General features: G+C 42.0%; 1 protein-coding gene across 3 annotated transcripts in view; it reads right to left on the minus strand.

Annotated features, from left to right (window-relative positions):
* LOC150080944 (neural cell adhesion molecule 2-like) overlaps positions 1 to 12,250 on the minus strand; it is a 244,587-nt gene that overhangs the window by 26,088 nt on the left and 206,249 nt on the right. For all 3 annotated transcript variants that reach the window (XM_090380989.1, XM_090380990.1, XM_090380988.1), the window contains exon 4: positions 3,251 to 3,586. In XM_090380989.1, the coding sequence (XP_090237115.1) occupies positions 3,251 to 3,586 (336 nt within the window). The remainder of the gene's footprint in view (positions 1 to 3,250; positions 3,587 to 12,250) is intronic.

A 12,250-nucleotide genomic window follows, 5' to 3' on the forward strand; every position in this document is an offset into this window, starting at 1 on the left:
TTGTTCCCGCACCTCACTGATCGGGGCACCATCAATTTTTCATGTCGCATTATGATCTGACAGGAATCAAAAAATCCTTCATCATTGTGACAAATGATGGAAGCAGGCAGCGACGTGATGTCAGGACAAATGATTCCTTGCTCCGGATTCGGCGAAATGGATGGAGTTTTTGGGTCACCAGTGCTGCAGGTCTGATGGTCTGCTGCTTAATTTGCGACGTTAACGAGCAATGTTGATGTCTCTGTCCGTTAAAGCGCATACGCCTACAAGCTCGCATTTGACCATCAACTAGAGAGCTTCTTGTCACGCATGCGTAGCTGGAATTCTGGTAACTCAGATATCCGATCTTTTCAACGTCCAACATCACTCAAACGTGGTTATCAGCACGAGTCCCTATTAAAACGCGAAGGGCACAGATGAGACCGTAGTTATGGCAACCACACGGAAGTTTCGCGCTAATTGAGAAGAAATCCGCATCGTGTTCCACCGTTACAGAGAATCAAACGGTGGAAATGACTCGCGTATACAGATTTACAGAAGGCATTTACCACACAACGGCAATCAAAATTGGGCGCGCCCAAGAATTAAAGTGATGCTCTTAGTCGAAAAGTTCCTCGGAAGAAGGGACCTTTAATATTGAGGGTAGAAGAAAACTGAACGTAGCGCCATCTATCGTTGGAAAGACTGAGGTCCCTGAAACAATATTACACCGAGAACCATTAGCATATAATAGTGGTTCGTACAAATAAGATATCACTGAAATTCACCAAATAATTAGTATCAATAAATACTAATTTAACCCAACACCAGATGACATCACTGCAAATTCGCATCGATCATTTTCTTTCGCAATTCTGTTGTCTTAAGCAGGTGCTGGCTTCAAAGTAGACCACTACTGGATGGAGGCCCCACCTGAACGCAGGGATAATGTTGTTTTCCGTTAAATTATGTTTGGACTACTCGTGAAAAGACGCGAGGTGCCATCGTCAACTGAAAGATCTGACTTCTCCGGGCCATCAAGGGGAACTTAAGGTACTTTACCTAAGTTAGGTGAGCACTGAGCCCTCAGCATGGCGGCAATCGTCTTTGATGGGAGATTCTTGGCGGTGTAATCTCCTGTGTTGAGGCGAAGATCTCATTCTTTTATTTAAATCACCTGGGTTTATAGTTCGGCGTCTAGGCTCCCTTAAATCGCACGAAAATAAAGCAGGCATCAGATCCCCTACTTTTGTCTGTTCTTAGAGAAAATATCTTCTTCTGGAACCAGAAGTTTATCCAAAGACCTTATGGCCGCCAGCATAATGTTTACGTTAACTAAAATAATAATATTATTAACATCGTTTTATTTCTACATCATTGGGCACCACTGAAACAGCTTGGTTCGGCTAGAAGGGTGTAACATTATGCAAATTCCAGCTGATTACATTGATTGGAATTGCAAGAAATCAAAACTCATTGAAAATAAACAACAGAATAAAATAAATAAATAATAAACAATAAAAACACAACGGTGAATGCAGGGAATTCTTTTCACATAATGCTTATGTCCTGTCCATAGCGCTTCGAGCTACAGAAAGATGAGGCTTCAATTCCCAGGAAGTTATACATTCCGAACGTATTCGCTGGAAACACTGACCCAAGGTGTTGAACTGCATCGGGTTCATTATGAGGTAGAGGCAGAACCATCCCAGATGTCAGGCGAATCCATTTGTCCGCATAGAAGGTGTGCCAAGGTGTGTAGATTCCTCTATTTGATCATGGTTTCCCAGGATTTTATGCCAAGGTTTGCATAGAGCACGCTCCTAGAGATGGTGAAAGGGTAGCCCATCTTCCTGTTTAGCCATTTCAAGAACCAATATTCAACCCCAAGAAATCTCGACATCGTAGACATTTGACATCGTAGACCTCCTAGGAATAACAGTATGAAGATACTGTGGACGCCCATTGAAGCAATGATCGATTAAGGTGAACTGTATTGTTTTTTCAAACACTTTTAGTAGTCCACAGGAAATAGAAATTGCCCTGTAGTCTCTGGGATCTTTTGGTATTGGTACAGCATGGTAGACATTCCAAATTGTCGGTGTGTACCAGTCTCGAGGATACGGTTGAAGATGTGATGTAACAGGTCAATCACATAGGTACTGCATATTTTGAGAATAAAAAGGGGAAAATCCGTCGAGACCAACTGTAGAATTATTGGAAGGGCTGTTTATTGCTTTCATAATCATTTCCCTTGAGATCTTAACATGCGCAAGCTCGGTCCCAGCCGCTACAGGGAGGGGCGGATGTTTTTCCTGGTCAGGATGGAAGGTTAACTGTATCCATAGTTTTATCGTTTCTTCATCCTTTTCCACCTGACGACCACGTGTGGAAACAATACGCTTAGAATGCCTAAGTCTTCTCTGGATATATTTACGAGCACGTAGGAAATTCGATCTTTGTTTGTTGTAAGCATTATGATCTAGCATGGAGCCAGACTTTTTCCTGGTTCTGTAGGCTTTTTGCTTTAGGTTAAAAGCCTGTTTCGTTTCCGAGTTTAACCACCACTTGGTGTTTGAGGAGATTTTAATTGTCTTCGACGCACCAAATAAGAGCAATGTGTCTCAATTCATTAGAAATTGCATTAGTTGCCTATTAAACAACGGCACTCCAGACTTCGCTTCTAAATCTAACAGAGTAGATGAATCTGAAAGAATTCACTGAAACTATTTATTGAAGTTGATGCAATTCAGTTGGATTCCATCAGCTTCAAACAAAACCACTCCGATAGGTATTGTGTATCCTTCAACCATTTCTTTTATCTCAGTACTGTATTTGTTAAATCCCTCTAACTTTGCAATGCCTAAAGATAAATTCTCGCATGTCCAAAATTACCTTTTCTTAATTTGAATCCTACACCTCCTTGTGCATACGGACTAAAGCTTTTTACACAATAGGTTAAATCTACTTGTTTTCAGGATGAAAAACTGCAAAATTTCACATGAAATTATCCATTTTTCTATCGCAAATCATCAATACTATAAAAACTAAAAACCGAGTCCATTTCTGTCCTGGCATGAGCTAATACCCGCCCCCTAACACACGATATGATTAACGCCCTAAAACGTAAAATAAATTTCTATAATAAATACGCCCCCTATCGCAATTTTCATAATAACAGAACACCAGAAGAACTGATAATTTGTTTTATAACGCATTTCGCCACTAATTGTAAAAGATGTTCTTGTGTTGGATGAAAGAGCTGCCTTACCTATGACATACAGAATGACGCTGGCTGTGTAGGTTCGTGCCCACCGGTAGTCCACTCGACATCGATAGATGCCCCCGTCTTTGTCGTGCACAGGGTCGATCTGCAAAACTGTTGGCTTCGTTATCGCCTCGAAATAGGCTCGTGACCCTAATGGCGGCCCTGGAAAGTGCTTCGCTTTGTCCAACGGACTATTTCTTGCATCGACGCTATAAATTGGAGCTCGAGAGTCTTCTTTGTACCACAGAATGAGTGACACTCTGTCGTCATTGGTTGGCTGGGTTATGTTACAAGGAAGTTCTGCTCGTCCACCCACTACGGCTTGATATTCTGGAAGAACTAGAAAAAAAAATTAAACTGTTTGCATTTCATGAAATTAAAATATCACAAAGGCACGCAACAAAATTAGAATGTAGCGCCGTCTATAACGATCTAAAACTTAGATCGTTGTAGATGGCCTCGTGGTGTAGATTACTCTCGAGATTAGGCCATTGTCATTCACAATAGCCTAATCATAACTGCAAACAAACTATCGCTCTATGCGCGCCTCAATATTCATATATACGCTGAGTGGCCACTTTATTAGATACGCCTATCCTTTTCATTAAATGGACATACCTTCGGCAACAGCATCACGTTTTTGTGTCATGCGATATAAAGCAGGTACGCTCAATGATAGAATGGGCAAGACTTAAAAGTGACTTTGTGGCACAGTGGTAGTACCAGGTTCCACTCCTGTCAGCTCTCAGTTGCTGTTTCTGGCGAAAACAACATCAGTCCATGGACCCAGCCTACCAGGTATCGATGTAATGATGCGGGGGGGGGGTGTTGTGGTGTACATTGAGTAGGCCCTTCGATACCAATGGAGCAACATTTAGATTTCACAAATTATCTGACCAGGCGCATGCCTTGATGGCTGCAGTGTATCCATCTGTGAAAAAAATACACTGTCAGAAGATCAATATTGTAAAGAACTAGTTCCAGAAACAGAACAGTGAATTCAGCCTATTGCGGTGGCCTTTCCGGTCAATAGATCTCAAACCAGTCGAGCACCTGTAAGAGGCAATTGAGTCAACATAAGCCAGCATCCCTGTGGCATACGCACCTCGTCCAGTCCGAGATGCAACGAATCCAGGGTGCTCTGAGGACTCACGATACGGGATTCTACTCGCCATAATGCAAGTGTACCTAATAAAATGGCCATTCAGTGGCTTTTTGGTATAATAAATTGACAAGACAATATCTCAGTAACCTATGACACCATCGACTGGTTGTTTCCTGTTGCCCAATCCAAAAATGCAAATTAAAAGTTCCTTTTTTTATTTTTGGTTGTTCGCATTAGTGAACATTTTATTGACTCTCTTAACCTAATATTCCCGCTTTTCTTACACAAAAAAACCCCAACACTCTGGTAACTATAGCAACCGCGGTTAATTGTCATCAACATCGGAGTTAATGTCAAGCTTGAGTTGTTTACCGATGGCAGATGACGGGACAAAAACCTCCTAAACACATTAAAATAGTGCGGGGAGCTCCACCTAGCGGAGAGGTCACACACGGAAAGGTGGCTCCAAACGAAAAGATTAATGGTCCAGGCTGAATCCACTTGGCTCTTATCCTCTTACAAGCCCCATTAAACAGAGGAATTTCTTCACCGCCTTTCTAATGAAAGCTCTTATTTTTCTTCAGAGTACCACTCATTAAATTCTGTCTAATTTCTTCCTCTTAAATATTCAATGAAGAAACGACATTTTCTTACCTCCCCCCTTCTCGACTTCCGTACCTTCTGGAAAGGAATGCAAAAGAGGAACTACGGATGACCTCAATGTTACATTTCATGAACCATCAAGTCTGCAATTAGGATAAAGGTTAAATTATGCCGTAACGGGTAATCGGCGGTCACTGCTTGTAAAGCACGTGAATGTATTAGAGCTAATACCTGTAATTACGCATCGGGTACTTGAGAATTCCAAATGAATAATTCATCCCACTGCGTTATAATTACATTAAGCAGTTTGCACCAGAGAGAGAGAGAGAGAGAACTATGATAAAATTGTAATGGAAGATCGAAAAGAAGGGATTTCAGAGCGTCCTCAAGTCTTGGCGTAATGAGAACATAAATTGCTATTCTCGATGGATGCAGAAGTGCCAGCCATGATTAAAAACACAGCCATCACACTGGATAAGAGCTAATCGTCAATAAAATCCTATTTTACCGAAGTTGTCCAATAACCTTCTCAAGGGCAAAGAACAAAATCGCGAGTAGAGTCCGATTCGATCCTGGGTTGGTAAATCTTCTTACATCATCAGATTATTCCTTCCTGTATTTTGATGACGCACACGAGGAAAGTTATTCGTTCTGTTTGCTTTCAATTACAATATTCCCACCATCAACAAGTCACCTCGTGAAGCTGCAATGAGGGGAGGATGGGGCAGCGAATAATGGCAGGTTATGATAGATGAAGACTTAGCTGATTATTAATTAACAGATTAATTGTGCGATAGTAAAGTGGGAGAAGTGTATTTTGGCTACTGATTCATGATGCATCGCACAAAAGATGGACATAAAAATGTCCACCAAACATCCAGCATTCATCACCGGAGGATTGCTTCGATTTAATCAAACTTCGAAAATAATCCGAAATACAGGCGCGCGCCTTTTTTTTTTTCCCCTCCTTAAGGAGAGATAATGATTTAGTTGATGGGATTCTTTTGTGTCTCGTGATTAACGAGATGTCCGTAGTCTTGCTTTACCACTACCGATGATAAATGGTGCGGACCAACTTGATCTATCTTCCTTAGCGGACCAATGTTTACATAAATCTAATGCCTCAATTAAGATTTTTAAAATATGGCAAACTTAAAAGTTTTGTTTAAAAACATCTTGTCTAGATGACTCTGGGAGGTGATACCCTTTGTCTTAAGAATTAATCTGATAAAGCTACTTCGAGATAACGTTAATATCTTCTAATTAAAGAAACGCGCCGCGGATGAGACATTCGGGTTGTCATAGCAACGACTCGGTTTTCGCGAGCGTTGTAATAAAGCTAAATTGTCACCCTCGGCTGAACCAGGTAGCCAATTATAAATCCTACCTTCGTTATTTATTTACAAACGGCCTGCAAATTACTCAAATAATTCCGTTTCTTTTTACTTCAATCACCTTAAGAAAAACAGGAATTGTGACAAGCCTTTGATATCTGCACACACTCCTCCACAATGATGCCCAATGTTCTTGTTGAAGTTGTTGTTATTTTTGGCGCAAGGGTTTGTTGAAGTTGAAATTAAAGTGGATAATTTCTGTTCCCCAAATATTTAAATATCATTAATCAGCAATGTTGACGCAAGACTCCATTTTTGTGGGCAACCAACCTCCCAAGAAGGCATTGATATTTTCGATCCCTTATGTGTCCTCACAATCCTGTTGTTGTTATTGGAAAACATGCTACCCTCTCCTGAGACCGGCTAACTCAACCACGTTGTGCAATAAACCCATAAAACTTCCTCACGTCGTCGACGGGACTCGAATTCAAGTCTTTTCCACCTGGTCTGTGGAGGACAGCGATTCTCTCAACTGTTTTACACATGTGGGCTCAGAATCCTATAACCAACAACTTCACAGTCTTCACCAAGCGGATCTTAGCCAATTTCAGAGGAGGAATTTCTTTTCCCTTCAGTTATTCCGTGAGATTTCATCCCCACCCATACAAGACGCTGTAAGAATATCTCAGGAATCGACGTGGTTCGATGGGCCAAGCGCATTCTTCAGAACACCAACGGTCCATCCCAGCATGCTACTACTACTTAGTATTGGGTCCAGCTGTTACCGCCTCAAATTACGAAATTTTGTGACGTCACTGCACGTGTAGCGTTCAGAATCGATTTTTTGGTAACAGTCTAAAAATCAAAAGTTTGACGAATATTTTTTTCGTGATTTTATTCTTTTAAACAGTTGGTTGAACAAAAGTATTACAGTTTAATTAATTAATTTTCTTTCTTCTCCAAGAGCAATTTTCATTTTCTTTTTTTAAATCTTTCGACAATGATATTAGCGCTGTACAACATAATCGTACGTTAAATTGAAATACAGTTTTGCTTGTCCGTTGATCATTCGTTGTCACAAAAAGAAATATAACAGAAGAGAACAGTCGATACAAAATATACACTGAAAAAGCAGAATTCATGGGATACCTGGTTCCTGGGCAATGCGACACGACGCCGTCACCCCTCTCGTTAGTGGACGACCCCACAGCTTGACAGGTATATAGGTACACTGCATTCGCGTATACAGTAATTCGATGTCAGTATGGATAAACGTCGTGAGTTAACCGACTTTGAAAGAGGGATGATAGTGGGTGCCAGACGCATGGGGTCACTATCGCGGAGGTGGTACAGAAATTGCACTGTCCCCATTCGACAGTATCAAGAGTGCATCGGGAATATGCCATTTCCGGAATAACATCTCATCGTGGACAGCGCTGTGGACTGAGAAAGGTGGTGGATGAACGTGGCCGTCGACAACTGTCTCGCATTGTTTCAGCCAACCAGAGAGCGACAGTGGCACAAATCACTGCCGACTTCAACAAGGGAGGTGCCAGCCCTTCCCCACCAAGACCATTAGCCGCAATAGGTTACAGAAGCCGCCGACCCAACCCACGAGAGTCCCATTACTATCACCATGACAAAGGACTCTACGCCTTAGTTGGGCAACGCAGTCAGTTTTTAATAATCGAATTTGATTTTAAAATGCTACGCAATTCGTAAAAATAGGAAGTTTATAATAAATAAAAACTGTTGACATACATTAACAGTACTGTATTTATAAAGTATACACTGATGAGCCAAAACATTATAACCACCTACGTAATAGCGCGTTGGGCCGCCTTTCGTTGTGGTAACCTCTTGCACCCGGCACGGCATCAAATTCACGAGACCGCGGAAACTTTTCTCAGCTGAACAGAAAGATGTCCCGAGTTCAGCAACGAAGGGTGGACTGGCGCATGTTGCGTTCCACCGTATTCACAAATGTTCGATGGGATTGACGTCGGGGAAATTTGGCAGCCAGAGGACACACTTAATGCTTGGAAATGATCCCACAACCATTCCTACCCAATACTGGCCTTGTGACACGGGTGTTCTCTTGTTGAAAAGGTCCAGTTCTATCTGATACGCTGTCACCACATAGGGCAAAACAGTCTCAAACAATGCCGAGGGAGGACTGGGGTGAAGAAGATGGGGTTGGGGGAAACGCATTGATGTTCATGAAAACATCGCTGAACCCATCATGCGACCTTGTTTTCATTGACCCGTGCAGTCTGGTTGCAACGGACAGCATCTCACTAGGTGCTGTGAGATGCATCTCACAGCACCTAGAAGTAAAAATGTTTTGGATCACTAGTGTATTTTAATTATATTAAAAGAGCAATTCTGAAAAGTCAAAAAATATTTTCATTTTTTTTGTGAGGAATGAACGAAATCTTCAAAAACTACTTTTGTTCCATGGATACATTTCTGTCCATCAGAAATGAATGAGTTGATAAAATTCTTTTATGAAGTGGAAAGGGAACAAATGCAACCAGAATCAGTATCTTCTTCTGCACTCTCCTCATTCATGAGAGCTGTTGTTGTTGGGTTTTAGGGACATCAGCAACTACGCAATTTAGTGTTTGTAAATTGCGCGTGTTTCTGTTTGCTGAACAAAAAAGGATCCCTTGCATTGGTGCTCAATCCCACATTGGCCAGGGGACAAGCCACCGGCAGTATCAGATCCCACACCACGGTATCTGCTTAGATGGGAAGGGGCCCTAGGCCACCCCCCCCCGAACATCCTGTCCGTGGGGGGGGGGAACATTTTATTCACTCATAATCCACATTTGCTCTACTTACTTCCATTCTGTTTTTATACGTTTTTTCCCTCTGTCATTCATCCTCTTTCTCACACACTGTGAGGGGGGAGGCAATGGTGTGTAGTGTACATTTTCTGCTAATAGATAATACTTAAGACTAAGAATTTAAAAACTAGTGTTAGTATATAGTGCTGCCGTAGCCTAGTGGTCAGGCGCGCGGGTGCATAAGTACACGTGCCTTGAGTGACCGGGGTTCAAGCCCGTGACTGCTGAATACGGTGCTGTTGTTTCTTGTATTCTGTCTATCTTGTGAACTCTTCTGATCATTTGGTCGTCCCGGAGTATAAACAGAAAATTTATCGGATAGACGCTAGGTGGCGGAGATGACAACAGTGTGATTATCGTGCTCCGTATTTTTTGATATTTTCAGTTTAATTATGAGTCATGTACTAGCTATATTTAGTATTAATCGAAAGTTCAGAAGTGCCTCTATCTAAATATACCAACTAAGGAAGAAATGCACAGTCAGGTAAATTATGATTATTGTTTTTTGGTCTCATGCATGCTATATGCGGTACAGCTATAGATAAGTTTTCTTGTCTGCGGAAAGTTCAACTACTCAGCTTTCCGCACCACTAATCCTCTCTCAAGGTCGCTCCTTACATTAAAGGCTCCAATTAAACCGTAACTGGGTGTGGAGTGTATAGCTCTCCCCACTACCGCACCTTTCATCGAGAAATAAGTGAAATATCTGGCCAACGCTGCAGATTTAAGTAAAACATATAAGTAACGCATCTACGGTCTCAATCGTTACAAATATGGAAAAGAAACCATCTGATATGACGGAGCAAGTATGCGGCATTTGTAACGTTGTAAATAAATACGCCATTAAATGCTCGCGATGTGGCAGCGTCATTGGGAGCTGCTGTTCCCAAGTTGACATCGTGCGCTTAAATCAAAGCAGACGAAAGAAGTTCCTTTGCTCAAAATGCAGGTCTCACAACGAGAACAATAGCGCAGAACAACGGGAAGAAATAAATGCAGCAGAATCTCACGTCATAGACAACGATGACTCAGAAACTGAGGAACCTTCCCCACAGGTTTCCGACAACCTCGCAGTAACGGGGCTGAACGGGAACCTTAGTGGCTCATTAATTGATATCTTAGGTTGTGACGCATGCCCAGACGATTGCGCGCACAAGAAAACATATGATGATGGAAATGATACTCTTGACTACATTAAAGAAATAGGCTGTAGTGGGACTCGGAATGATCAAGAAAGACAAATAGGTCAGGATTACTTTAAGCATGAGTCTCAAATGCTAAAAGAGTTACTCGAGGAACTCCTTCTTCCAATCCACAAAACTCTGCAAGGAATCAAAGAAGAAAACCATGAACTGCATGAACAGAATAGAACTTTAATAGCCACACAGAAACTAATTGATGATAAATTAGACACAGTCCTAACTCAACTACGTGCAATTAACGGAACAATCGGACGAAATATCCCGATACTCGAAAACTCACAGGCTTGCCCAGCTGGCACCTCGAAAGTTGCAAGAGGGAAACCGATGGAGAACTCGCACATTAAATCACAACGGACAACTACCCTCAAATTTAGGGCAGAGTTGCAAGATGCTGATCCCTGCAAAGAGCAGCCACCTCCTCAAAATTTTGATAATTCAAAAAACCAATCCTCCAATAAAAGGTATGCACAAATGCACAGGTCGGAAAACGGTCCAGCGACCGCTATCCCCAGCTCTACTTCTTCTGCAAACCAAGACCGCAATAAAAAGAAATCAACCCCTCCATCGGAGCCAAACATGAACCAGAAACCTACTTTTGCTCAGGTTGTTTCTCTGCCGACAAAATCGGCCCCTCAAAATTCCACTAAAAAGGACCCCCCTCACCTAAATGCCCATCAGCAACAACATGCCATACGGACAAATGGCGATCCTACTGATCATCCTCCAACATCCCAGCCATCTGATTATCACCCTTGTCTTGCAGAAAGATACAGCATCACCTCAGTTCAAACAAGAGGAAAGCTATTTGTCTCGCGGATTGAACCCAGTATCACACCGAGCGTCATTAAAGAAATGTGCGTAGAGGGGATGGGTATTGACGTGGAAGTACGACAAGTACGAACAAGACATCCAGCATATTCCTCCTTCACTATCTCATGCCCTATTAATTGTGAAGCACGATTACTAGACAAAACCATTTGGCCCACTGGCACCCTGGTTAAACGCTTCAGGGAACGTGCTTCGAGGCTCTCAACCAGGGTTGCTCAGTAGCAATTAAGGAATTCCTCATCACACTCGAAAGAAAATATGCAAGTCTCTCTTTACCTTCAAAATGTGCGCAGCATAGCCAATAAACTTCACACTTTGCAGAACCTTCTATTAAGCTCGGAATATGAATTCATCTGCCTGACAGAAATCTGGCTTCATAATAATAGACAGCTAGATGCTCTGGCTGACAATTTTGGTTTTAAATGCGTTACAAGAGGAAGAGAAAACAAAAGAGGAGGAGGAGTAATGATACTCTATAAGAATAATTTCTCTGTAACTAAAAACCAAGAGTCACACTCGGAAAATTTTGAAGCCGTCTCAACAACCTTCAGAGAAGGTACAAAGAATGTACAAATTTGTATTATATACCTTCCACCCAACCATGACAGCGAAGCCAGAAATGAACTCCTTACTTGGCTCGTTGCAAACTTGAACCCAAATGTAGAATCTATTGTGATGGGAGATTTGAACATGCCTCTTCCTAAGTACAAAGATGCAAAGAGCGAATTGGATGATACTATGGAAACCCTCTCGATGAAACAACTTGAAACGCCCCTCACAAGAGGCACACAGCGCCTTGACCTGGTATACTATAATGCTCTAGACATCACATTAACTGACAGTACGACTCGCTTCGCTTCGGATCACATCCCTCTCTCAATCCAAGTCAACCTGAGAAGTCAAGCTTGTAGACAAAAAGAGAACTGGAAGAGGGAAAACAACGCTGATGTTATCTTCTCAACCAAGTATATAAAACCAGACGTAATTTTGAAACGGCTCGCGAATTTCAACTGGCAAAATCTCTTCCAACTCCCCGTAGACGATGCCTTAGAAGCACTTTCGGATACCCTTCACTTTATTGC

This window comes from Mastigoproctus giganteus, chromosome 9 (assembly GCF_048544385.1).
Source record: "Mastigoproctus giganteus isolate SK-2022 chromosome 9, ASM4854438v1, whole genome shotgun sequence".
In the NCBI taxonomy this organism is placed as follows: Eukaryota; Metazoa; Arthropoda; class Arachnida; order Uropygi; family Thelyphonidae; genus Mastigoproctus; species Mastigoproctus giganteus.